Here is a 27,693-nt window from a genome sequence, read left to right on the forward strand (position 1 = left end):
CCTCGTTTACACAGTATTTTGAAAAAGTTTCAAAGAATATGAACATGTCGCGGTAAATTGGAAATCGTAAGAACCCATCTAACATAACAAACTTTCGACAATCCCTTTAAGAAGTGCGTCACCGAATAAATTATACGAAAAGCAAATTAAATAAAGTTAATGGAAAATTTCCTACCCTCATGCGGCTAAATAAAGGCTTTCTTCTGGCGATCAGAGTACAAAAAGCCGCTCTTCCTTTTAAACACGCTGTTCTTCTAATGCAAATTGCCAAAGGGAAGCAAATTTAGTTAACGAAATAATGCTTGATCTCATGCAATAAAAAAAGGCCTCTTTTTTGCGGGAAAGGAATATAAGAAACACTGATTGTTCAATATTGAACGCAAAGTGTATTGAATAGTCAGTCCATCACCGAATCAATTGAATCGTTGAAGAATCACTCTTAGCTGGCCATCTACTTAGATGATTGTTTATGTAAATATAAAAAGCCATATATATGCATAAATGTATGTAGACGTCATTCTCTGTTTGTCGTACTTAATAAATGATTTTCAAATCGCCTTTTCTCTTTCCTTTATACATTTAATATTTTTTCTTTTTTTACATCAAATTTTGTTTGTACATATATAAATCAGTTTCAATATAAATAAAAATCACAAGTAATTATAATAATAGATAAAAAATGACAACAACAACAAAAACAACAACACACAATTAAACGATAAAATATTAACAATCGACAACAATAATAACAATGAACATAGCAATATACAACGACTCTACCAACAAATGCTTTTCTACAACGCCAATCAATAATCTGTTGGGAAAAAAAGTTTGTATTAAAAAATTGTTAGTTAAGTACATGCATACTTTTAAATAAAAAACAAAATTCTTCATACAAAAAACAATTTCTATATCGATTTAAACAAAAAAATTAAATAATATCATTATTATATTTATACACACATAAAACACATACATACATATATGTGCTTTTGTATATGTTCACATGATGTTTTTTAAAACCACAAATTTTAATTAATTTTTATAATATAGATTTTAAAAGAAATGCGGAGCAAGTTAATAAGTATTGTTTTATACATATATAAAACAAATATATGAGTGTACACATATTTTCTATATAAATCTCCTAAAAAAAAAAAAAAAAAAAAAAGTTTTTTTATTTTATGAAAAAAAAAATTTTTCTTTAAATAAATTGGGTTTTAACAAAAAATAAATAAATAAAATAAAAGTAGAAAACTATAATTAAACGTCAATACTACGATCATTATGTTTATGGCAGTGCGGTAAAAACAAAAAAACAAGTATTCATTGAAACATCAATTGCTTAAATATTATCAAAAACCGTGCCTGCAATCTTTATCAAACGGGTAACGCTACCATTCTACCGAAGTATTTTCACTTTCCTCTTTTGAAGCAAAACCATTCATTCTGGCCTAAATTGCGCCACTTACGCATAAAGTATCTCATGTCTTAGCATTAAAGTAACGGCCCACTTCGTGAACCCAATCTAATATAAAGATTCTTACAAAATATAAATCTGAATATTAGAAGACCGGCAAAGGGTCTACTTTGTAATATATTGTGATGAAATTTACTCCACTTTAATAATGATTTGACAAATAAATCTATTACGCACGACCGGGAGGATTCTTATAAGAAGTATGAGTTTTTGAAGTAAAAGTTTATAATTTTTGATATTGAAAGTAGATGAAGAATACCGCATACAAATGTTTACTTAAGCTAACTGAATCGGAAGACATTAACCCAGTTTAGCAAAGAAATAACAACATACTTTTCATTGTGGCGTTGCAGGTGATTGTAAGGGCCGGAGAAGACAAGTTATGCTACTAATTCACAATGTTCCCCCAAATCTGCAAGATTTGTCCAGTAGATTAAAGCACATCCGTCTATTTGTCTGTCGGTATGGCTGTCTGTTTAGTGTCTGCCTTTAAAAATTCTCCTGACCGCATAATTGTTACCAACGTTGGAAGTTATTGAAACCAGCTTGGCATCGAAAATCAGCGGAGTCAATCAAAGCTCACGCCCACAGTACAACATAAACTGAGATCATCTCTGTTTTCGAATGCAATAAAATTCGTTTTTTTCGCATGTTACTCGTACTTTAAAGCAGATATAGCGACAAAATCATAGAAAGTATCCAAGTTTTATTACTTTTGCGTTCTATTTCTTTTTAAGAGGAAGGTGGTGAGTGTAAGAGATTCTCAGATTCCTCTTATAGCTGAAAAACCAATCAGGATACTTCCTCTAAATATGTCTAATGGGTGCGAAGAACTTTAAATAGAGAGAGGAGCAATATTTATATACTTTCAAAGCCGAAACATAGAGAACTCGGCAACCTATGGATATATGAAATCTATTAAAAAATTTTGGACTTTTTCTCGCATCTGATATCGCACATGATAATGATGTTTTTTAATAAAGATAGTTTCTTGCACTTTGCTACAAATCTTTGGAAGCAAAATATACTTTTTCTTTTTAATGTCAGCATATTTTCCTTACTCGCTACTCATCAACGACCTGTTTTCGCTCCTGTCTGCTAATCTGCACGTTTAGAAGAATTAAAATTTCAATATTTCAGGCAAAGAAGAGACAGGAAATGCGAGAATCTGCGTGAAAGAGTATGTGTTCATTAACAATAACGCGTACATTGAAAAAGTTTTGAAACTTTACCCACATTTTCATTTTGTATGTATATATATTTTTATACCCTACACCATTTGTGGGATGGCGGAAGCTCTTAATATAAATTCACCTTTTATTATACCGACCGATTCAGAATCATTATCTTAATCAATTTAAGCGTCTCTGTCCGTCTGCACGTTCGTTGCCTGTCCATATATATTTGAATTCAAGCTACATGTCATAAATTTTGCAATATTTTCATGTGCGCTGATATGTTTTGTCCGAAGGACGAATTTCATTGTAAATGAATCTGATCGGTCCACTTTTTCGATCAATCGCCTTATTTTGAAAAGTCGTTATCTGGAAAAGAATATGCAATTTTCAATATTTTTTGATAAAGTTCTCCGAACAATATTACTTCGACCTTGTAAATCTGTATAAAAAATTTGTTTCGGTGGTGGCAATTTTGTAAACCTCTTGCTTATATAGTAAAAAGGAAAAATTTTTAGTTCTTCATGGTGAAAATTAATTCGTAACAGCAAATTGGCATAGAAATAAACTTAAGCAAATTTGGAGCACGTGGATCTATTTTCTGGATACCATCACGTACACGGATTCTCGGGAAGTGTAACAATTTATACGTCATAAATGTTTTATGATCAAAATTTGTTCATTATACAAATTAGACATAAGAATTAAGTTTATCAAATTTGAACCACATCGGTCTATTTATTGGACCACACTGCCTATAAGATTTCTCATGAATAGTTAGATCTCCAGAAAAAGTTTTAACTCTTGATCCATAGTAATAATTTAACAAAAAAAATTAACAGTAGGTAATTTGGATCACAGAGGTCTATTCTTTAGATCCCTACATATATAAGGGTTATCACGAAGCGCAAGCCCTTGTATGGAGAGGAAGTGTAATTTCTAGATTTCTACGGCGGAAATTGAAATATAATACAATTTTTTATATGCAAATTATATTTGTTAAATTTGGATCACGTCTCGTGATGTTTGGGCATCCTTTGGTGTATTATTACTCAAACGAATGAAGACCTATATTAGGCGAGTTGGTGTAGGGTATATAAGGATCGGTTTTGCCCTACTATAATGTTTTTAGGGCTTTTAGTTTTATTTCTCAAACTTAACTTTTTTGTTTTTGTATAAAAATAATTTTCAACTCGATTTTCTTTGCAGGGAAAACTGTAAAAATGTCGACGAATGAAACGTAAGTATTTATAGATTATATGTTTATTTAAATGCATACAGCAAATATCATAAGCTCAATTGATCTGCAATAAGAATTGGTGAGAAAGTTCGCTTACATTTATATGTATATGTATATTTATTGGAATATTTATTAGAAACTGCATGTCATCGCTACTTTATGAATGTATTTTATAAGTTTCTTATTTCTTAGTGCGACCGCATGAACATCATGTAGCTAATTAATCTTAGATGGAAATTATTATAATAACATTGACACATAAAACGTTCATGACATTACACGTTATTATCATTAACCCAGAAAACGGTAAATATTCAAGAATTTATTAAACAAATCTAATTCTTTTTTCATTATACCAAAAAAAAAAAAAAAGGCTATGAAAAATTTCTATTTACGTTTTATTACTTTGTACTTTGTGCCATATCTACGTCTAATCTGCTCCTGTTTATCCTAAATAACTTATGTAGACTTTAAAAAAAAAAAAAACTTTTAAAATAAATCAAAAGCTTCATCGATTTATAACTAAAACAAAATCTCGCTATCACATCATAAGAGAATAAAAATTTCATTAAAAAAATTTTAAACCATTGACACCACATCAACAACACTATATCCACCACCACCACTACCACCACCTACACCACCACCAATGTCACTGTCCCAAAATTTCGAAAGTAAAAAAAAAATAATTAAAATAAAAAAAATTCGAAAAGTTCGGCAAAAAGATTTTACTAAACCAAAAATCTGTTAAAGCAATCATATCTCGCTAATTAGCCCATATTTTCTCTCTCGTCCTCATAATGACCACTCTGAATGTGACTCTCTCTCTCTCTCTCTCCCTCTCTCTCTGAAACGATAATAAAAACTTTCTTCAGTAAAAACACTCAGCACGGTGGGCAAAGTGTAGCTTTGTTGGAAACACCGAACGGTGTAACGATCATCGAAAGAAATGGTACGGAAGTAACGAGTGCAATGAGTGGCCAAAATCGTCAAAGCAATGATGTGCAAATACGTAATCATAGTCAAGCGGGTAATGACGAAGATGATTCCTTTGAATATGGCACCGACAGAGAGAGTAGTGTTTATAATCCCACCACACAGCCGTTGCGTAATGTTATGGCCGCTGCTGGTGGTAGAAATTCGCAAAGAAGTAATAATAATGATAGCGATAGTTCGGAATTGTTAACTAAAGGCAATCAATTGGGAATTCCCGAATCGAGATTTTCGCGTTGGATACCGAAAGATCAACGTGAGATATTAGAGAAACAAGCGAAGCTGTTAGCGAATCGCTTGAAACCGAAAACGAACGGAGCGCAGAGCAGCGAACGGAAGCCTTCGAAAACACCGCCACCAACCCCAGCCACACCAACAACAGAAGCATCCTACAAACCTGAACCTACCGAAACTGAGATTTAAAAAATCAATTCTAATATTCGTTACGCTCACTTAAATGGCTTCCATATAATTTACGCAGCATTATTTTAACGTTTAATTAGTTTTTAAAGTTTTCAATTATATTTTAACATCAAGAAGAGAAAAAATTATAATTAATTTATTCGATTCATAAAACTCATAAATGTTAACAATCACCGTAAAATACTAAATGACACTTAAACTCTTTTTCTAGTTAGTCGTTGGTTTAAGCTAAATATTTAAAAAAAAAATAAAATAAAATTATTTTACTAAAACTTAAATTGATTTAATTTCAATAAAAAATTATTTAAAAAAAAAAAGAAATAAAAGCCTCTATTGCAAACGACCCTCGAAAGTTAACAAAAATTAATATTTTTACATTTTATTCCCTTAGTTTTTAATAATTTTTTTTGCAACTTTCATTTTTCCAAAGTTTTTTTAATGTCAAAAACAACTACCAATGAGATAAGTAAGAACCTTTGATTCGCCTTAGGACGAATCTTCGACACCCACCACCTTAATTGGGATTGAATCACGAATATTCCAAGTGTAGACAATAGATATTTAGACGGAAGGACAGATGGACTAGTCGATGGACCAACAAAAGCAGGATGAATGAGTGAACATAAGGACGGCCCAGAACCGGCAGACAGGAAGGCAATCGTACGGTTAAAGACATGAATAGGGACGGACATGGAATAGACAGGCAAACAGACAGAGAGGTGAACATAGGACGAAATGAAAAAAGATAACCGATTAAGCGGGCAGACGAAGTGGAGGATAAATAGGAGATAAGAAGACACGATTGACACATCGCGGAATGTTACGGTTGCAAATAGCGATGTATATATATATATGTCGAAGTTGTGTGGATGTTACAGCCTCAGAGACAAATTTAATACGTTTCCCTTGTTTGGTGGTGGGTAAAAAATTAAATGAAATATTCATTTAGAGTTAATATAAGCTTTGACATGTTATCACAAACAAATGAAAATAAATTTTAACTCAACAAAAAAAATTCTATGGAGCAATTAGTCGCAACATAAACGTAATGTTAAAAAAACTTATTGTTTATGTTTAAGGAAATCAGTTCGAAAATTGCCAAAGGCTTAAAAAAGCACAACACGTCAGCCCGATTAAGCCATATCAACATGTTAAATACGTCTATCGGGCGTAATTTCAAGCCGCAGTCTATACAAAAAAGATCAAATTATCAATTCTATCCTTTTATCTGTGTCACTATCAATCCCTTCGTAAAAACCCTTTAGAAAGCCCAGATTTTTTTCTTTGTACAGCCTTTTATGCTTGCTACATAGTAGGTTTTTTCCGCTTTCGAAGACTTTCATTTATTTGTAATGTTCGGTCTTTAAGTTCACTCTTATTTGTTGGACGTAAAAATTTCGTGGTCCTTAACATTCAAACTTTCTCTCTTAATGCACTTACCGCAAAAGCAAAAAAAGTAAGCATAAAAATGCGAAGAAACATACGCACTTCTCATTACCTTTAATTTTGAAGAGAGGTTAAAAGATGAAAGTTCAGGTCATCGAATATTACAAAAGAAAATCGAGTTTTTACTGAGAATCTCTTCTTGAACTTCAATTAGATTCCGACCGTTCCTTCCCTATCGCAGAGACTAATTAAGGGTGACTGTAAATAGCTGTCTGTCAAATGTTCGGTGCTTTCCACTAGCATAAGTCGCACCAGTACGAAGGGCTGCTGAGCTATGTACGCAGAGCAAAAAATGAAGCGAAAGGACAAGCAGATGTTTCGAATTCTATACTACGTAAGAAAACGTGAGAATATACTCCTTATACTCCCTTAGTGCCATACTTCTACTTAATTGCTTCTATACACCCCTAACTACTTGAACTTTAAAGTTCAGCCTCCAGTAAAGTTTTGTAAAAATTTTGTACAAAAAATAATTTAAATGTTACAGTCGCACAAAGTCGACATAACAATATCTTCAATTGACTCTCATAAAAATCGATTGCTTTAAATGAAAGTCTTTTAACGGTAAGGCGTCTGAAAAGTGGACCTAAGTGGTTCAAATTAAACCCAGTGACTTTAGACATCTCGTTATTCTGGATGAGTTTTCATTATAAAAGGGTTTGCGGTCATGCAAAAAAGGACTTTTTGTAAGATTGCCCACACAGAAAGGAATTCAAAACATGATCTCATATCACGTACAAATATTTGCCATTGATTTTATATATCGCAATACTTTTTCCATTAACGTCAGAAACGCAAACTTTGTTTCATTTGACGACTTCTCATGATACACTGTTATATGGCAAGTGATCGTAAAAATGGTCCGTTTCCACTCATTTTCAATAGAATCTGCAGCGGTTAGACCAAAAACTTGTCAGTGTACGAAATTACAACAAAATACTTCGATAATCGCGTCTTGTCCAAATTGTGAATAAAAATTATGTATTGGGTAGACATGGGACAGAAAGAAGGACAGAAAGGTCGAAAACGATTCAGAAAATGACTTTGTATCATTTGGCATGTTAAAAAGCGGACCTACCTCACAAGCTGCTCTTACTGCTGCCTACTCGTATAACCCAAGTGGCGTAGGGTATGAAAAACAAATAAAAAATGAAAAGAAATAAATGTATTAGTATTTGTTAAGCAAGCTCAATGAAATGCAATCAATTTTGTGTTAAGACACCTTTGTATATATAAAGATAATCATAAGTTACCGCAGAAGTATAAAACAGATCACACGGTGACAGCTTAACTAGAGAATAACACTCACGGGACATATGGTGACAAAAGAGTTCTTTGTTTTAAACACTAAACTCATACTAACCTCTTGCAAACAAAATCAATAAAACAAAAAGTTGCTTAATTAATCATTTATAAAATTGAAATTTAATTTTTTTTTATTTATGACTTAAACAACACTCAATAATATACACATACACGCACGTATGTGGCTTATTATTATTATTATTATTATTTTGTGTACAGATAACAACACACACAAAACAAAATATAAAAGCAAACAGAAAATTTTCTTTATGTTTAGAGCACAAAAAATGTTTACACTTAAAAAAAAAAAATCTCTTAATTTTCCAATACTTATCGACAACAAAAACAAAACAAACTCCCTTAAAAAACACATACAGTAGTGATACCGAAAGTGCTGATGTAAGAGCTACTTCAACAGCTACGGCCACTACGGCAGCCGTTTCGGAAGTGGGAACTGTACCGGCTACCCCCGCTCACGCCCACAACGATAATACCAGCAGTTATAACAACTTTGGCAGAAAATTTGAGGCAGCAAAGCGTTTACCGCACGCATTTACGGCCTTATTTAAGCGCTTGCATGAAAGAGACTCATCATCAGAAAAGCGAAAAGATACCGAACTGATGGTCAACGAGACTGATGGTGTAACGGCAGTAACGGATCGTGTACAACAACAGCAAACATCGGGGCCTAATAACGGAGCTAACGCGAATGGCAACGATAATCAATCCAAGGTATTGTTGTTGTAATGGTAATATATTAATATTGCTTAAACACACACATACACACACAAACACACCTTTCCTATTATAATTGCGTCCATTGCGCGTAATAACAGTGATTACTACAGTACTACACGTGTATATATTGGAGACACTTTAAGCCATTTTTTACACTCACCACCGACATATGACGATTTTCGGTCAAGACATGTCTAAAAATTGATATGACAAGCTTTAGGTGGATCAAGTTAGGCAAGTCAAGAAATAAGTTTTAATCAGTTTGTCTTAACGAATAAAAACCTTAAAAGAAAATTTTGAAAAGAAAAAAATTTATTATTTACAAGATATTGTCTACCGTTATCCGCTATTTATGTCTATATTTCTTTCCGTTTCTGGAGTACCTTTCTAGAAGAATCACCTATCTTTCGAAATAAACGATTCGTTCATCCGTTTATCGATTTCTTCATAATTGTCAACGCATTGCTCAGAGAGCTCGCGCCGTCTCGATGCATGTTTGCTCAGTTGATTCGAATAAATCTGGCTAATCGTCTGCCCATTGACGAAACTTTTTTATCTCGCACCCAAAACGAAATTAAAACTTAGGACATCTGCTCCTATGTTTCAAAGTGAAACTATAGGGATAATTACCTCTATGTAAAAATGCTGCCTTACCTTAAAAACAGCAAATATCGAGATATTATCGCTGCGAGCAGACTGTAGTAGATAGCAAAAACGGCAGTACGCCCATAGGACAGCTAGCAAACTCGCCGTTCGCCAGAAATCGAAAGCGTTATACAGCGACATGTACTTGACTACTAGGTGATGAGTGTGTGACGTACACAAAAAGAAGCTCTGTTGCTTAATTACCTCGAAGAGTTTTCTAATGGTCCCTCATAGAATTTGCGAAAGTAGTTTTAAATTTTTCTGTTTCTGAAAATAAATTTGCATTTTCTGTATGATTTTGTTATTAGTTGGTTAGCTAGCAATTTTTTCTAGTTTTTTTTTAGACGTTGTTTTTGTACTCATTTTTGGGATGTTTTAGAAAGAAATTTTTGTTTTCAAGTATAATGTTTTTCCAGTTTCATGTTAAATGCATGTATGTTGGTTTTATTGTAATATTTACTCGCATTTGCATATCTTTTACATATATTAATTTATATATAATGGTCAGGTAAATAGCACATATTTTAACATGAGAATAAAAACAAAAAGAACTATAAAAACATTTACAAAGAAAATTTTTAATTTAAAATGCTTTAAAATCAAGTTTAAACTGCATTCAAGAAAAAAAAAAAAAAAAAAAAAAACAACAATATTTCAAGTTAAAAAAAAAAATTCCTGAAATAATACGCCGCAAGAGAATCCCAAAGGCATGAAAATTCTTTGGACATACAAATGGCACAAATAATATCAAAGGTACCCTTTCATAAGATATTTTTCGGCCTCAATCGTTTGTGTTTTTTTATTAAATTAATTAATTAGTAGTTAATTTTGTTAAAAGCTATAATGGGTGGAGAACATCATTAAACGTTTGAAAAGACAGCAAAGGACATGTATTTTAAACTATAGTTTACGACAAATCTTTGGGTTTATTCTCAAGGTGAACTGTGTGCTCTTTACGTGCCTACAGAGTTCACTTTAGTATATTTATACATATACTGCATAATATAAGTATGTACAATAAATAAATAGGTACAATTTAAAAGCTAGATATATGAACTGCTTGAGTGAAAGCTGTTCAAGAAATGCATTAACAAAAATTCAACACAATCCTTCAAGATACTACAGAGCAGTAAAATCCTTTCATTCGATGCAGCTCCGACTATATTATTGTTTTCCAATACCTTTCCTTCAATTACTATATATGTAATATATCGGATATATAAATAAAATGTATCAATTTATATATATGCATAACATATATATTGACTCTCGGCTTAATACACTAAAAATATTTTTTAAATGTAAATATATTTGAAAACAATGCCTCTACCCGTAAGGGTCTTTTCTATGTAGTTGTGCGAATTCATAATAAATGTTTATAATTGAGGAAAGCTTCGTAGCTCTTAAAAAGCAATTGGGAGCGTTCTTTGGTACAAGATATAGAAGGACTTGAAATAGGACCTCCTTTTATTATGCCGGTCGATTCAGAATTACTTTCTACATTGATCTAAGGTTGTCTGTCCACCTGTCTGTCTGTCTTTTTTGTTTTTTTGTGTTCAACCTACAAGCAGCAGTTTCTACAGCGACATATCTTGGGCCCAAGACGAACACTATTAAAAATGGTTTGGATCGGACTACTCTTTCGATCAATTTCATTATAACAGCTTGGTTTGAAAAGGCATTACATGAATAACGTGTATTAAGGGAAGCGAATTTAGTGGTGGCCTTTGACCTACTGTAGTGTTTTTGTTTATTGTCTATAATTTTCTAGTATTTTATAACCGAGTTAGTCATTCAATTACGTTATCGCGCTTCTGGCGATATGTCTACGACAATCAAAGCTAGGTGGTTCTGAAGCCATCACAGAACATTTATTAACATTATTTGCTTTACTTATGCTGAATCGGAAATTGTCCTTTACCACCGGACATTTGCAACCAATGCTTTCGACAAACTTCTTATATATCTCGCCCGGTGTAGAATACTTGAATACAGCTTTCCAAAGTTCGCATTCATTATGAGAACTTTTCTGCTCAGTACCCACTTTCAAAAGATTTTGTTCAATTTTCAGCATGAGTGGGACCAAGGCTGTGCGTTGCCCTTGCAATACTTCTAAGATGTTCTTACGAAGATACTGACCGCAAGCCCTGCGGTATTGGTATTGCATTTATTGATATAAACGCGAATCCATTTAACTTCATTAGATATTTCAGTTCAACTTATTAAACTATTTATGAGTTTATGGCTATATATTGCGGAACGAACCCTTTTGCTGAAATAAAGTTCAGCAAGCACTTATGAAAGCCTTAAATATTTTCTTGAAAAATAAAAATTTCTCTACATAGTTACCCGTTGAACAAAGATATGCAGCTGTTTTTTATAAAAAAAAACTATTATGCTTTCCACAGAGTTATTAAAAATTTCATATAATTTTTTTTTTTTTTTGAAAATGATTATTTTTTCCTGCATTTACAGGAAGACAAACAACTCGTCTATGCAGAACTTGTATTAAAACCCTCAGAGAATAGTGAACCATTGCCACCGAAAAGTTCAACAGAGTACGCGGAAATTGTTTACGTGCAAAAACCCAAAGGTGAACAACAGCAAATACAACAACACCAACAACAACAAAACAAAAAATAAAGTGGCATTTTTTTTGTTTTACTTTTTCTAACCTTCTTTCTGGTAAACAATTTATTGTAATCTATACACTTAGAGATTATACATAACAAAGTTGAAATAAAACAAAAATTAAATAAATAAATAACTGAATAAAAACGAACAACCGTAAACCAAGAAAACAACTTAAATAGCATTAAGTTTTAAACATAAACAATGAATAAAAAAAAAAAAAAGAAAATGATTTAATGCATGTAAACTACAAAAAAAAGTCTCGCATAAAAGGATTAATAATTAATAATATTAATAAAAATACAAAATATGTTTAAACGAGAAGAGAAAAGAGAAGCACAACAATTCACACATTAATTATATATGGCATACAATGATATGCAATTGAGACTTAATGCAAAAAAAGAAAGAATACAAAAAAAAAAAAACTAAATGTCGAATATAAATAAAAAATGCAAAGAGTATTAAAAGGCCCAACTGCCATAATTGTAGGCTTTCTCCCCTTTTTGATATACCCATCACTCAAGGAAAAAACGGACTCATCGTCATTGTCACTGCAATTGCAATAGCCAAGCGATTAAGCCAGAGACTTTACAAAATTATACTGTTTTAAGATTCTGAATCGAGCTAATGATGTCCATGTGTCCATCAGTTTTCCGCGTCCTCTTGCTTCAAACCGCTTGAAAAGGAAAACTAAAACCTACTTTACTTACTCGAGTGTCAAATTGACTATTAAAGCCTGAACACACAAAGAGTTAAAAATTTTGAAGAAGCGTTCGTCGCAATCTCTTCCGTCATTTGAATTAGGGAAATATATTTAAACTGAAGTCAGGTCGGATGTCGAATTATTGCTCCTTAAGTTAGTCCCCTAAGAAGATAAAATTGTTTGCCACTTATTTTCCCTTAAGTGATGGGTATTTAAGTTGCGCCACCAGGCGAATAGAATTTTCTTACTTGTCTTCTCTCAACCTGCAGCTATTAATGAAAAGGAAACTTATTTATTAGAATTAAAGAAACAAAAAAAGTTTTCAGAAAGAATTTAATATTAAATGTATTTAAAAAAAAAAAGACAAAAAAAAAGAAAAACGAACAAATGAATTTCGAATGTATTGTTTTTTAATTTCGCATACGATATCGCTAATGATACTTAATGAAATAAACGTAAATCGGTTTGCTAAGTTAACATATATAGTTAATGATAAAACAAAATTTATTGTTTAAACTAAGGGATAATTGATTAAAATTCAGCGTGAATCAAAATTTCATCATCCACCATTAAAAGACGTTGAAGTACTTGCAAGAAACTAAAAGCGACTACACACAAACACTGATAGCTTATCTAATAAATGTACGACGTGACCTTTCATTTAGATCACAAGAGACAAGTGTTGAATGACTTAATGGAGTAAAAACTTCCCGGGAGAAGTGTTAAACACTATGCTGTAGACAAAGTATTTTTAAAAGAATAAAAATATGAAGAATCAATGGCACTTGTAAACACAGAGATGGCCACTTTTAGGAAAACCTTAAATAAGTCGCTTGGGTATATAATTTGATGTCTTGCATTTATTTCGCAGAAATGATGATAATATCGGTTTTTTGATGGTGGGTTAACAAAACCTGAAAAAACAAAATGAAAAACAATTTTTTTAAAATAAATTTTTGAATATATTTACAGCATATTTATATATCTTTTTTATATTTATATTATATAACTTTTTATTATATACCAGCATTTACTACACATTCTTCATTTCCATCCATTTATGGCATAAATATTTTTACGCTAACCGTAGCTCTTCTTTTAATTCTATTATTATTATAATTAACTGTAAGTTAACAAAGTTTTGTAAATTATTCTCACGTACATACATATATTTTGTACAAAATATCGACATAAATATTTAAAACAAAAAATTTATTATTATTATTATTTACATTATTATAATATTTTTTTCTGTACAACACACCTGAAATTTTTTTTTTTTTTTTATGTAATAAAATTAAATGAATGAAATTTTAAAAATAAAAATCTTAAAAAAAAAATAAAAAAAAAAAACTGAAATCTCTTTCACCCAAAAGGATAATAAGGATAACACAACTTTTTAGTCAATTAATGTTTTTTCTCTTTGATTTACGGCAACCGTTGCTTGGACAACTAAGCACATTTACTGTCTCTGCGCAAAAGAAAAGGTTTGTATTTAAACTTTTTTTTTATTCTTTATTTTATTTATTTTTTATTTTTTTTATTTTTTTGGCATCCATTCCTGCTGCACTATTACACCAACACGTTGTTAGTGCTGATTTGTGTTGGCAAACAAATTTTAGGAAACATTGCGATTATAAATCATTGATGAGCCCACAAATATTCCGTTTTTCTCGTAAACACCCCTGGATATCACGATTTATTTAGTTAAGCGTTCGGCGTGAGGTCCGTGAATGTGTTTGCTCGTGCTGTTATCATTATTTACAGTATAAACCACAATGGAGGCTGGGCCATTACGAATTTTTGCACAGCATTTGCAGCACTTAGACGTAAGTATGCATTGTTGAATAGGCCCCCTAGTATCTAACCGATAGTCGGTGGCTTTATTCAAAGAATCCTCCCAATTAGCATTGCGTTAGACATATCCGTTACAAAACAAAACAATAAAACAAAAGATTAATTAATAAAACGAATTAGATGCAAAAAAACAAATTAATAAATAAATATACAAAATCGTATCAAACAAATGAAAATAGAATAACAAAAACAGAAAAAGCTAATTAATAAAAGCAATACAAAATAAAATAAAAACAGCCAACAGTAGATTAATAAAAACTATAAAAATAAATGTTTACAAAAAACATAAAAAAATTAAAATAGAAAAACATCCAACAAGAGATCGAGTTTATGTAAACTTCAATATTTTTTTTCAAATTTTTTTACCTGCTTTGGGCCTTCGAGAATACGTGGAAGAAAATTCATTAACTGCAAAAAATTTTTTCTATCAAAACTCCAACTCTCAAGCGCTACGAGAAGAATACTTGGATCAAATGAATTGCAGCTGGAAAGTTGTAGCTTAAAGTCGTGACTTTTGACTTCTATCTCCTCTAAGAGCTTCGTCAAAACAAGCGATTAGTAGACATGAGGTTGACAGTGATTCCAAAGGTGTGAATGCTGCGAAAGTTTTAGAGTTTATTATGGATTCGGTTGTAGAATTATATTTTTGCTGAGGAGGCAAAGGAGGCGATTGCAAGCAAAAAGTCGTCGAGGAGAGCGAACGAAAGGTAATATTGGAACTAGGAATCATAAGCTAATGGGAAAAATGATAAAAAATTTATGGCAATAGAATGAAGTAATGTCTATAATGTATTCTAAAGCTTCAAAAGCGTTTACCTCGAAATCCAGTTTATCAAAATGGTAGGCAGCATAACTAAAACGATTTTCATTTTTCCATCCGAATTTTGTACAACATCTTTAAAATCATGTCCTTTTAAGAGATACGTAGGATTTTCTCCAAAAATATTTTAAACATTATTATTATTATTATTATTAATAAAAGAGTGCCTTGTGTTTAGTCAAAAATTGCACATTTCTACTCACATGCTTGCCATTTCCACAAAAATCAATGTTTCCAAACATAGTTCTCTAGATATAGACAAGTAGATTAAATGATTTCTTTTTTAAATAGAAGTTTGGATCAGTTATGCTGCATACCGCGGAGCACCTTAAGCGATGGTTGTGGTGTTGCTATTTTTTAATGTTTTTCCATTTTTTTTCTTTCTATAAATAAAATAAAATCTAAAATAAATTTAAAAATCAAAATTTAAAAAACTAAACAAAAGCAACAATAATGTATATAAAAACAGAAAGTGATAATAAAAATATACGAAAAAAAATTAATAAAATAGAAACTAAAACAAGGTGAAAACAAAAACTTGGAAAAAAACAGGCGACAAATAATTATTAACAACAATGAAAATAAATATGCGCAAAAAAAGAGCTTTTGAAAATTGACAAACAGGAAAAAAATTATAACAAAATTTAAATAAATAATTTAAAAAATAAAAGCAAAAAGCAGTAGAATAATAAAAATCATGAAAATAAAAACATAAAAATAGTAAAAAAAGAATGTGAAATAAAAACAAATTAATATGTGCGTAAAGAATGGAGAAAAAAAACACATACTAGCACTAATGGGTTAATAAAAATAATGAAAATAAAAATATATATATAAAAGGAAAGGAAAGGAAAAAAAATTAAAAGATGAAATAAGATTAATAAAGTAGATTAATAATGATGTTCATAAATAATAAAAATAAACACAACAAGCAATTTTCGAACCGAGTCAATCGTTGGGAATTATGCGCATTCATACATAGTCCTTTACTTCATTTATAGACAAACGGTTGGCAGGATCCACTTCCAGTTTCCAAGTTGACTGCAGCAGTGACATAATAAATAAATACTTAACCCAATGTTTGCTATACATTGAGTTGGTATTGTCGAAGACAGACGATTGGTCGCAGTGATTGTGGACACATTGCAGACATATATCGTGTTAGCTCTTTGTGCATCTCTCTCACATCAATTTTCTTTTCTTATAAATCGATGTAATTAGCATTTGGTTAAGTAACCTGAGTGCATTAATTAATTCTTGTTCAACAAGAAATGGAATGGAATGTGAAAAGAAAAACAAATTTTTATACATTTATTACTCACGCTATCGTCTAACCTCGGACAGATTTCAAATGTTAATCCGTTGAAGCATAATAACGACCATCAGCTTTTGAAAACTTTGAATAGAAGTTTTTAACAACAAATTGTTTCCGTTTTTCTCTCTTTTATTCGCTATACTAGACTTATGAGATGCTATGCCGATGAGATGCTTAACGGAATCCCTATAATGCATAACACTGTGTGACTGCAATTTTGCAATCATTCCCTCGCTAACTACTTAGATAGATATTGTATGAATATTTCGACAACACTTGAAATCAAGAGAAGCTTTTATACGCGCATAGCAGAGCTTACTTAATATTGTGGTAATATTAAATTATTCCGTTGTTACACAACAAAATGTTTTCTAACGATGCTATGGCCATTGAAAAGCTAAAGGAATCTATCAAAACAATTTTCTACTCTCGTAAGGTCTTTCTACCATTAAATTCAACCAACTTGTGACAAGTGAGGGCTGAATGATTTTTTCGGTTTCCTGCCGTTCGTCTCTAAAACAACAAAATTTTATATATACAGCCATAGACAAATGTATACCACGTATATATGAAAGCAAAAGGGGATTTATAAGCAAATATATAGAAAAAGTGGAAATAACTTTCTTTATTTCAAAATACAATAAGACTATTTGCCTAAGGCAATTTCAAATTTTTGACATAAAGAAAAATTAAATATCCAAAGTTTAAAATGTCTTTAGACCTTAACTAAGATAAACTTCGGTAGGCAGAAAATAACTGTTGCCTCTTTGTTTCTCAATGAATCAAATTTGAACAGCAACTTATTCGTAAATCGATGCAGACATTTCTTTGTCGTATTCCAGGGTACGCCCCGTGCACACAAAGGAAGAACAAGTGAAAGAGAAATGGCAAAATTTCTAGCAGAATAATTCCTTTACACTAAGGCTAAATAATGTTATCAACTCAAACTGAAATCATTTAATTAGGCTTCTCGATATCGACCAAACTCGGCCGTTATTCGAATATGTTACGCAACTTTACAAACGAGAAATTTTTCAGTCGATAATAAGAAAAACGTATATTTCATCTTCAGCTATATACTCTCTCTGCTCACTACGGCGAGTCCATAATCCGCGGCCATCGAGTTTATTCAATCGAATTTACTCAGTATCGAGAACTACAAACCAGCTCCAAGCTGAACGACCAGTACGTCAGAAGCGAGTGAAGAGATATATTTTCTCTATCCTTTTTTTTTTATACCTACAATAGTAATAGCTTCCCTTTTCGATTAGATTAGCGTTGATTAGTTGTATCTTCAACATCTCAATATCTCATCTGTATTTCAGAACAAACGAGACAGATGCTACTTGCGAGTCCTTCTAAAATGGTTGGTCCTCAAGCGCGGCGGTTTTGCTGGTTCATCGGAAAATTGTACAACAATTTATCGCCTTCGTCGTCACGCTCCTCCAAATTTGGTCGAATATCAATGACTTTGTTTCTTTGTTGACGACAAGTTGAGTAAACTGATTTCATCTGCTTTTCTCATGCAAGCATTTACTGAGTAAGCTACTACGTGGGAACATAATTAATTAGTAAACTTAGTTGATCGGAAGAAACCGTTGTTTCAATTTCAAGCTTTTTCGCAACATTTATTTTTAAAATCAAAATTTGTGCTCTTTAGCTGTCTGTGGCTATAGCTTCGACTATAACTTTAAGGATTTTTTTTTTACATCAGCAACACACAAGGAAATAAACAATTACTTTTGCCGTTGGTATGGAAGTTAAATATAGATATTTGATGTTTTGCATTTATCTCCATATATATATATAATATACTGAAAGCATTCTCTTGTCCCATCTAAACAGATTTATGTAAAATTTATGCAATTTAGTTTTTTGGAACGTCGAATAAAAACAAATGAACGAAAAACGAAATTAAATTTTCATCGCATTGTCATTTTGTTTGTCATATGTTTTACAACTGTTACGCTGATTGAGTGACTATTTATGGAAATTGTGCGAGTTAGTAAAGGGTTAAAAGGGCGAGTATAGTCATCGAGAACCACAATTGCAATCTTTTCATTCTGTAATAGTCAACGCAATCATTTGTGACGAATAAGCGAAAAAGCCATCGTACCCGTTCGCTCCCATTTCAACCACCGTTACCAACAATAACAATGACATTGTCTTGGTTACAATGGCATCTTGCAAAACGGACTAAGATGTGGAGATGCAGTAGATAAAAACGTAATAGTTCCACCACAACACAAATGACAGTCAGTCATTGAGACCGTTCACTATTTACCTCAGCTCAGTAAGTGCGTTGGTTAAGCGTTCAGTCAAATCATTAAACCTTAAACATTCTCACGATAAATAGCAAGAGAGACAGAGAGAGGGGAGACAGAGAAAAAGGAAGACAAACTCCTGCTGGCAACCAAAAAGCAACAGTCGCAACTTGAAGTCAGTCATAGACAAGAATAAGAAAGTGTACCTTTCCTCCTTGTTAAAATTTACGTTACGTGTAGGGCAAAACAAAACTACAGAACAGAAGAACAGTTAGTTGATCAAACAAAATTTTGTCAGTTGTAATAAAAGTTTGTCTTTTTCTACATCCTACAGCGTATGCACGTATGTATGTATGCGCTCTCAGTATATCCTGTCAGATTTTCTTGTTATTGCCACTGAAAAGTTATAAGACAAGAGCACACACGCACACACATATGTATATATATATAAATATATATAGATATATGTAACTACAGTGCTTCAACGCTACATACGTACATTCGCACGTGCATATACGGGCGTTGTAGTTTATTAAAATTGCCAGCTAGAAATGACATGAGCATAAAAAAAAAAGAAAAAGGAGAAGAGAATGAAAAACAAGAGTCTGTGCTATCGTTCACACGTATGCACACGTACGCAATGCACTCATATACCTTTAGAGTGAAACAATGTTTGTATTGGTTTCTTAAACGGCTTCTGCAGTTGCAATAATCAGGAATATCTTGTTGGTTACAACGACAACAACAACAACAACAACAACAGCAATTGGAACGAAAGCAAAAACTAAACTGACTACACAGGTGCATACGCACACACACTTATGCCTTATGGATATTTGTCAAGTTACCTCTCTGTCTCTGGCAGAACTTTTTGAACTTTAGTTAACACACACTTACGTACAAATGCCAAAAACTTGAAAAATTTTTTCCCAACTTTATTTCATATTTACATATGTACTTGTTACAGTTGTTTTTCTATGGCTACAATGCTGTTGGTGCTTTTTGTATTTTTTATTTTAATATTTCTTAATCAAAGTTTATTATTTTTATTCTTTGTTTATTTCGGTTGTTGTCGGATTAAGACCTTCGGAGATTTATGTAAAGTTAAAAAAACAAGTAGAAACATTATAGACAGCTTTGATCGAATCGTTTACACTCATCACTGGCATACTAAAAAAGATTTTACACAAAGAGAAAAACAAAATTTTCTTACTCTATAACAATTAATGGGCGTGGCTGATTCTTCTACTTTTAAAAAGTATAAGTGGAAATTTAAATTGTGTATATGGTGCAGTTTATGGGTAATTAGCAAAAAACATGAGAAGCCAAAGATTTCTAATCTTTTAGTGCATTGTAGGCGTGTCTATTGACTAGTTTGGACCATTTTCAAAGTCTCCATTTTTGCAAACGGGACAATTTTTACCATAAATGCTATGCAATACTATGGGAGTCGGACATATGGACAGACGGACATGCTTGAACCGAATTCAGAAATTTATGATCATTAAAACTATATATTTTATAGTGTCTCCGAAGCTTCTGGGCGTTGCAAATAGATTAACGAAATGAATATACTCCTGATCCTTCGACGATGGGGGAAAAAAGTGTTTTACAAAAAACATTTCACTTACATGCAACGAAAAATTTCACAAAATTCAATTATCTCTGCGGACTAGTTTCACAGAACGTTTCACTCACTTTTCGAAAATCGAGATTATCTGCACACTTTTACTATATTTCAGTGAGTGATGGTGATAAGAGAGACTACAATAATACAGTTTTCAATTGAATTCACTCTATTTATATTATTACCATCAACATATCCAAGAATTATCTGGACAAGAACGCATGCATTGCAAGTACAGCAAAGAGCTCAGGCTAACTTGAAATAATTTTGAAAAGGTTCGGCTTACTTTGGGACCATGATGGTAAACAATTGAAGAAGTTTTTATGCTTTTTTAGTTTTCAACACGGTTCTACCATATCTGCATTTCTCACTTAGGCTTGGAAACATCTTAGATTCGTTCCAGGTCTAAAAGCAAACAATGAGTTTCAAGCGATCACAATTCTCTCATACATTTCAATAGCATGTCTGGTTAGAGGCAATTGCTCACTAGTAGTTCGTCACGAGTTCGAGACGATAGATCATAAGTAAGCCACATGTAAGTGGCTATGTATATATATATGTATATATTTACTTAGATTACGTAGGTTCGCTTTTAATACGTTAAGTCTCAAATATCGGGTCCTGTTTATTTTATCTTTGCTACTTGATAGATATTCCTTGCTATAGCCTCACAGTTTACTTCTACTTCTTCTTCTTAATACTACTAGATCATTCGAAGGCATTTGATAGCGATGATGATAAGATGTTTTATCGAAAGCTGGACAGATTTATCTAATTTCTTCTCTACGGCAGTGAGCTCTGCTAGCTCTTATCGTACGAATAGATGTCGCTTTCATGTAATGAAACTACTTTCTGCCCACTTCGAATGCAACGAAGTATGCCATAAAGATTAACACTAGGCCGCTTATTGCATTCTCTATATATGCATCAACAATTTAACTAAACACTTCGCACGCTATGACAGTCATATATGTGCGAATGATGCGCAGCTTTATATAAAATGAAAATTTGAGATAAAAGGTGATGACGATGATTGAAAAAAAATAAAACATTAGGCAAAGGTCTAATGGACAACAAGTCTAAATGGTTTCTCTTTTACAGAAAAAGGATGATCATCTCAGTTGTTGCTGTTGTAAGTAGATAGACTGCCTAAAATCTAGAAAGATTTGACTTCAATCTTGACTCGATCATGTAAATGCCTCCACTGACAAGACATTCCTTTGACCACAGCATTTGTCAACATCTTTCCATATGCGCTACTCATTAGCAAAGGCACAAATAAAGGAGAAAGCGCAATGACGCGTTATTGCTCTTTTCAGGATGGCGCTTCAATTATTTTTTATAGATGATCAATCACTTCGTGGTATTGCTAACACGTGTAACACGGTAACTGTCAAAAAGAAATGAGCAAAGAGAAAGAGACAGTGAGTGAGTGGCCGCAGCTTAGTCTGTGCTTCTCCTTAACGAGAAGTTTTATATCTTGGCCATCTGCATGTGTGCAACGAACAAATAAAACAATGAGATTAAAGAACGCAGGTGAAGAAATGGAGACGATCTATTTTAAATTTAAAGGTTACTTAGGCAATTTGTGTTTATTTTATAGCAATTTTAAATTTCTTTTATATTTTATAATTTACTCCACATTATTGTATAAAAAGCGACAATCAAAGCAATAAAAGGTATTTATTTATTTAATTTAAAATATATTTCTCGAACTATGTTACTCGCGTGCAGGGAATAATTTCCAAATTAAGGGAAAATTAATTTAAAAAAAAAAAACGTTTCGATGATATTATAACATTAAAGCAGATTACGACGATTAATAAAATTTTTTATATTAAAATTACAAAAACTCCTTTCAGAGTCTCACAGGCACCTTAGCGAATGGGTGGATAGACGCCACTGAGCCTCCGTTACCTAACGAAATTTACGTGAAAACTTTCAATAATTTGTCTCACGATGACTTAATGCAAACAAGTTCAGTTTGTAAAGCCTGGTGCCGACTGACACGTGCACCTGAACTAAAACATAAATCGGATCTAACCATTGCCGAACAAAACTTAAAGTACATTTGCTTCGCAATGCGACGCAGTGCATGTTTTTTTTACCAAGAATCTTCAAATATTAAGGATATGTTGTTGTTCAAGTAAAAATTTATCTCAACTGAAGAATCCAGTAAAGGCGCATAGATGGACATTCAAAAATCTTCAAACCATGATCTGAACTGATCATGTCGTTGACCAATCGTTGACCCAATCCTTATAGATTTTAATTTAAATGCCGCGAATATGTTTGGAAAAATTAAGCGTAACAACTGGATTGTTTCCCGTCGACGATAGTTTACGCTTTATAAGTCGAAAGTAAATTTTACTTTACAGGCACCAAAAAACCTTTAAAAAATTTACTCAATTGAAGTAACGTAGGGAACCCACATGAGTTATTCTGGAAAATCGCCTTTAAACAATACTTTCAACTTCTATACTTAGGAATGCCTAATGATTACTGTTCCTTGAAATTGATTCTACATAAACGGTGTCGCTCTTGGGTATGCCTAGACAGGCGGGCCTTGGGGATACGGGAGAGCTCCGCCAAACATCTACAGATCGTGAGGAATTAATTGCACAGTTTGGGTTTGGTTTCTTTTCTCACCCTCCGTCACCCTGTATTACACTTGATCTGCAACAAATCAAGATCTCTTTCATGACATAGCTTCAAAAACTAATAAAACGTGAAATGAGTTAAAGCTGGTTATGTTCTCTCTGAACGGATATACATTCGGCGCGCTGGTTCGTTGCCTGCCTAATTTGACTGCACTCGTTTTAGAAGATCGTTTCTCAGGGATAACCGATGAACAAATGTATTGCATTTTTGTCACCTTACACGTATGCAACACCTTTCCCTATCACCGTGCAATGGCGTAATAAGTTTACCATATCTTTGCTCAAAACTCTAGTTTCCTTCGACCTTTATTCCTGTTGAAACTATACTTTGTTGTATTGTGCTAATATATACTGCAACAAGTTGCTTGGAACAAGTGTGCAAGGTATGTTTGTAGCAAGCGCAAGTGTGACAGCATTTCAATATAGTCTTCTGAGATTTTAGATGTCACTTTACCGACTTACTTAGACATTAAAAATCTTATACTTTTGCATAAGATTTGTATGTCAAACTACAGTTTGTCAAATCCAAACGTACGGTAAATATTAGACTGCCGGATCATAAGTGCCTTGCGCCTTCAAGACAGTTTTTTTTATTAACATAGTGAAATTATGGAATTCCCTGCCTGTGGGTATCCAGTCAATTGTCAATATTCGCAAGGTTTTCTCTTGACCGGTATAAATATATTAGTCTTTAACCTAAGTGCATACTTCAGCTTAAGGTATCTGTATTAATTTGATATGTGAATCGCAAGAGGCTGCTGCCGATGTAGTTTTTCGGGACGATTTATTTTGCTAGTATTGAACGATGATACTAAGAGACTGAATCTCAGTTGGTTGCAATGAGTTGTATGCTACCATCATGGTGCTGGTGCTAATAATCGTCAAAGCATATTGTACTGTAAGAGACATATTAAATGACGCCTTGTTAGTTATTAAACGAATTCTTAATCTAAGGTTAGTTTAGTAAATAAATGAAAAAAATATTCCTCTGTCCCTCTGACCCCCTGTCCGTCTTCCGGACAAGTGTAGTGTCTGTAGTGATAAACATTAGCCTCAAATCTTAGCACAAGCATCGAGAAGTTCTTGTACGTGGATTGGCATTGAAAGCGATCCCAATCGATCGAAGGACACGCCTGCAGTACAATGTGCAGCAAATATATTTCTGTGTGCATTTTAATGTAAACGTGGTGCGTATGGAAGATTCCTCCACAGACGATTATAAATTTCTTGCTTATTTTTCACTTTGTTGTAACTTATTTATTTATCTCGTCATTATTGTTGAAACTAGTCAATTATTAACTATTATTTTTCTTTTCTTTACTCATCAGTATTCTTATTACTTCTTATTAGCCCTGCATTCTTATTTCCCTCAAATATATATACCTACCAACCATATCTTTATTGTTCGATAAATTACCAAATGAGACGATTGCGAGGAGGTACTAATCCACTGCCAAACAAAACATATGAATGTAGATGCTTGTTATATTGCAGGGTCATTGAAGATAAAATAAATTGGAATGAAAATGAAAATTGAATTTTGCTAAGAAATTTTCTTTCAAAGCTTTCACATATCGACCGCAAATGCGATTGAACTAAAAATTGCACTAAAATTGTTGCAACTTGTATTGAATATTTTATCTATATATTCGTTAAAACCGTTGAAATGACTGAAAAGCTTTCAATGCACGCGCGTGTAATAAAATTCATTAATAAAATCATTGTGAACAAAAGCAACAAAGCCTGATTAATTTTTTAATAAAAAAAAAACTTTTTCTTGTTTTTTTCTTACAAATTTTGACAACTATATCTATATAAACGCGAGTTACATATGCGTCCGGATAACCTAGTTTATCATTACGAAAGACAAGAATTCATTTATCATTTCTTACTGACAGGAATAGTTTGCTGAACTCACAATAGCAACAATATACGATAAGAAAGAAGTGGAAAAGAATTGAAGGAAAATATAAAAAATAAAAAAATAAATAAAAGAATAAAAATCCTTTATATCCCGTTTTTTCCTTTTCTCATTTACTAACTAAAACGTGCTCTATTGCTACTAAAAGCTAAAAGCCAGCTGTCAGCCTACATATTTTGGACGACGTGAATAATAACTGTAGACACTGACTTTTGTATGAATGATAATAATGTGTGTGTATGTGTATGTTAAAATAATATATTATTATTATTTATTGCTCGTTGTTGTTGATGCTGGCAAAAAACAAAAAAAAAATAAACTGAATAAATGAAGATTTTTTGAGCAGATTTTTTATTTATATATATATATATATATATATATATGTATATATATATTTTTCTAATTTATTTTTTATTTAGTTCATAATCGTAATCAGTAACATTATTCTCTGCAGTCCGGTGTTACTGTTTTGTTTTGTATTTTGCTTTAGATTTGTTTTTCTCTCTATTCATTCTTTTTTAACAAAAGCCATAAACAACGATGAAAAGAATAAAATAATGACTAAAGATAAATGCAAATGTGTCCGGAATTTTCAATTATGACTAAAACTATGATTATAATTTTTCATACATTCTGGTTATTTTTCAGTCAACTACATGCAGTCACTTTCAATACAGACAAGTCTCTACCAATTATGTACAGCTATGTTGCAAAGAAATTTATCGTCTTTGCAAAATAGATGCACATGTATATATATATATATATATAGTACATATATAGTACCTCTGTACAAAGGCAAACTTGCCAACGAAGAAAGATGGCTTGCTTACCATTCTAATCGCTTTGCCTCTCTCGCCATAGACTGCAAGCGACGGTTACTGGTATTCATTCATAACTATTCACACTCTGTGTATATAAAACACAACTTTTTTGCATTTTTTGTTTTTTTCTTTTATACCACAGTTCACAAAGTAATACATAAATTCATTTAATTCTACATTTTTGCATATATATCGCAGTAGTTATGTGAGTTACGTTCAAGTAGCAAAGCCAAGTTAAACCAAGCCAAGTTAAATTCTCGTCTCACCGTTTGGATCTCTATACACGGAGATAGCCTACCAGCCTTCCAGCCTCTTTTCACTTGGGATTCTTTACATAAATTCTTGAGATATTATGAATTTGTGAGTATGTATGTTGTAGAGTTACATACTGCCTATGTACGGCGTCTTATACGAAAAAATCAATATATTCCTACAGACACACTTTACTATCTCTCACTTATCGCAGCGCAGCGTCTTCTATTAGTTCTCAAAGCCATTCATCATGTATGTACCAATGTGCTTGAATGTGTGTGTTTATTTGTGTGTGTGTGTGTGTGTGTGTGTGTGTGTGTGTGCATGTAAGGTTATGTAATTATTAGAATTTTACTTTTATTGCCAATAAGTCATTGCCGTCGTGCTTGTCGTCTTCGTTAAAATGAAAATTTTCTATTGAAAGCAAATTTTCGCCTTCACCTAATTTTTATACTCAGCGTTCAAAAACTCAGATGCATCAATTGTGCCAATCCATTTGTAACACTTAGATCCCAGATCTTATGTCGATTTGAGGCTCAGTGTTCCGAAAAATTGTGAGCCTCTCGATCCAAATAAGATTGCGGGTCAATTTCATCCAATCCGGTGAAGTGAGTTATTATTTATCTTATTTCAAGTCCGTAGATCAAATATGAAGATAAAGTGCATTTGTACTCCAAACAAAGTGAAAAATGAAAAAGTGAAGCCAAAAATGCATTACTGAGCTGATTTTGAAAAGCTAATCCCATTCATTTATTTAAATGTTTAGCTTAGTCACTTAATGCTATTCAGGATGCGAATGGCACAACCAATATAAACAATGGTGTTCTTGATCTTATACTCGTTAATTATAATCAGCGATTAATTCGTACCCCTAAACCTTTGGTTAACGTGGGCGACATACATCATACCGCAATTGAACTGATCCTTTATGTACATCTATCTCTCTTAAATTTCCAAACAGTTGCCATACAAATCTAAGCTAAGCAGATAAACCGATAAATACATAAGCAAATAAGTAAATAATGGCGTGTGTACAAGTAGATAAATAAATCAATAAGCAAATGGCGTGAAAGCTATAGCGCGAAGATTGATGTGAAATTTCAAAAGAAAAAAGAATACTTTCCCCGAGATAGCCAGAAAGTTCAGTGCGAATGACCCTCCGCGTTAGATATCCAAAATTCACCTTCAGTGCCCAGAACGTTCTAAGTACGTTTTTCAATTTTTGTATTTGAAGTTTAGTCAAATATATGCATACTCTATATATACATAGAGGCAAGGAGAGACCTATGTTTACATACTAAACAGACATAAAGGCATTCACTTTGCCAAGTTGTTATAGTAATGCTCCACATTCGTGAGTCATACTTATGCACA

The 27,693-nt window shown here is 32.4% G+C and overlaps 1 protein-coding gene across 4 annotated transcripts in view; it reads left to right on the forward strand.

Moving 5' to 3' along the window:
- Window positions 1-13,581, forward strand: part of LOC119632770 (fasciclin-3) — a 161,927-nt gene extending 148,346 nt beyond the window's left edge. The window contains exons 5-7 of one of the 4 annotated variants that reach the window (XM_038025841.1): window positions 3,865-3,895; window positions 8,443-8,794; window positions 11,921-13,581. In XM_038025841.1, coding sequence (XP_037881769.1) covers window positions 3,865-3,895; window positions 8,443-8,794; window positions 11,921-12,088 — 551 coding nt within the window. In that variant the 3' untranslated portion in view covers window positions 12,089-13,581. Of the gene's footprint in view, window positions 1-3,864; window positions 3,896-4,770; window positions 8,153-8,439; window positions 8,795-11,920 lie in introns of those variants that run through there. The other 3 variants (XM_038025840.1, XM_038025838.1, XM_038025843.1) reach the window with 3 other exon arrangements.
- The last annotated feature ends 14,112 nt before the right edge of the window (window positions 13,582-27,693 follow it).

This window comes from Glossina fuscipes, unplaced genomic scaffold (genome assembly GCF_014805625.2).
Source record: "Glossina fuscipes isolate IAEA_lab_2018 unplaced genomic scaffold, Yale_Gfus_2 2, whole genome shotgun sequence".
Classification (NCBI taxonomy): Eukaryota; Metazoa; Arthropoda; class Insecta; order Diptera; family Glossinidae; genus Glossina; species Glossina fuscipes.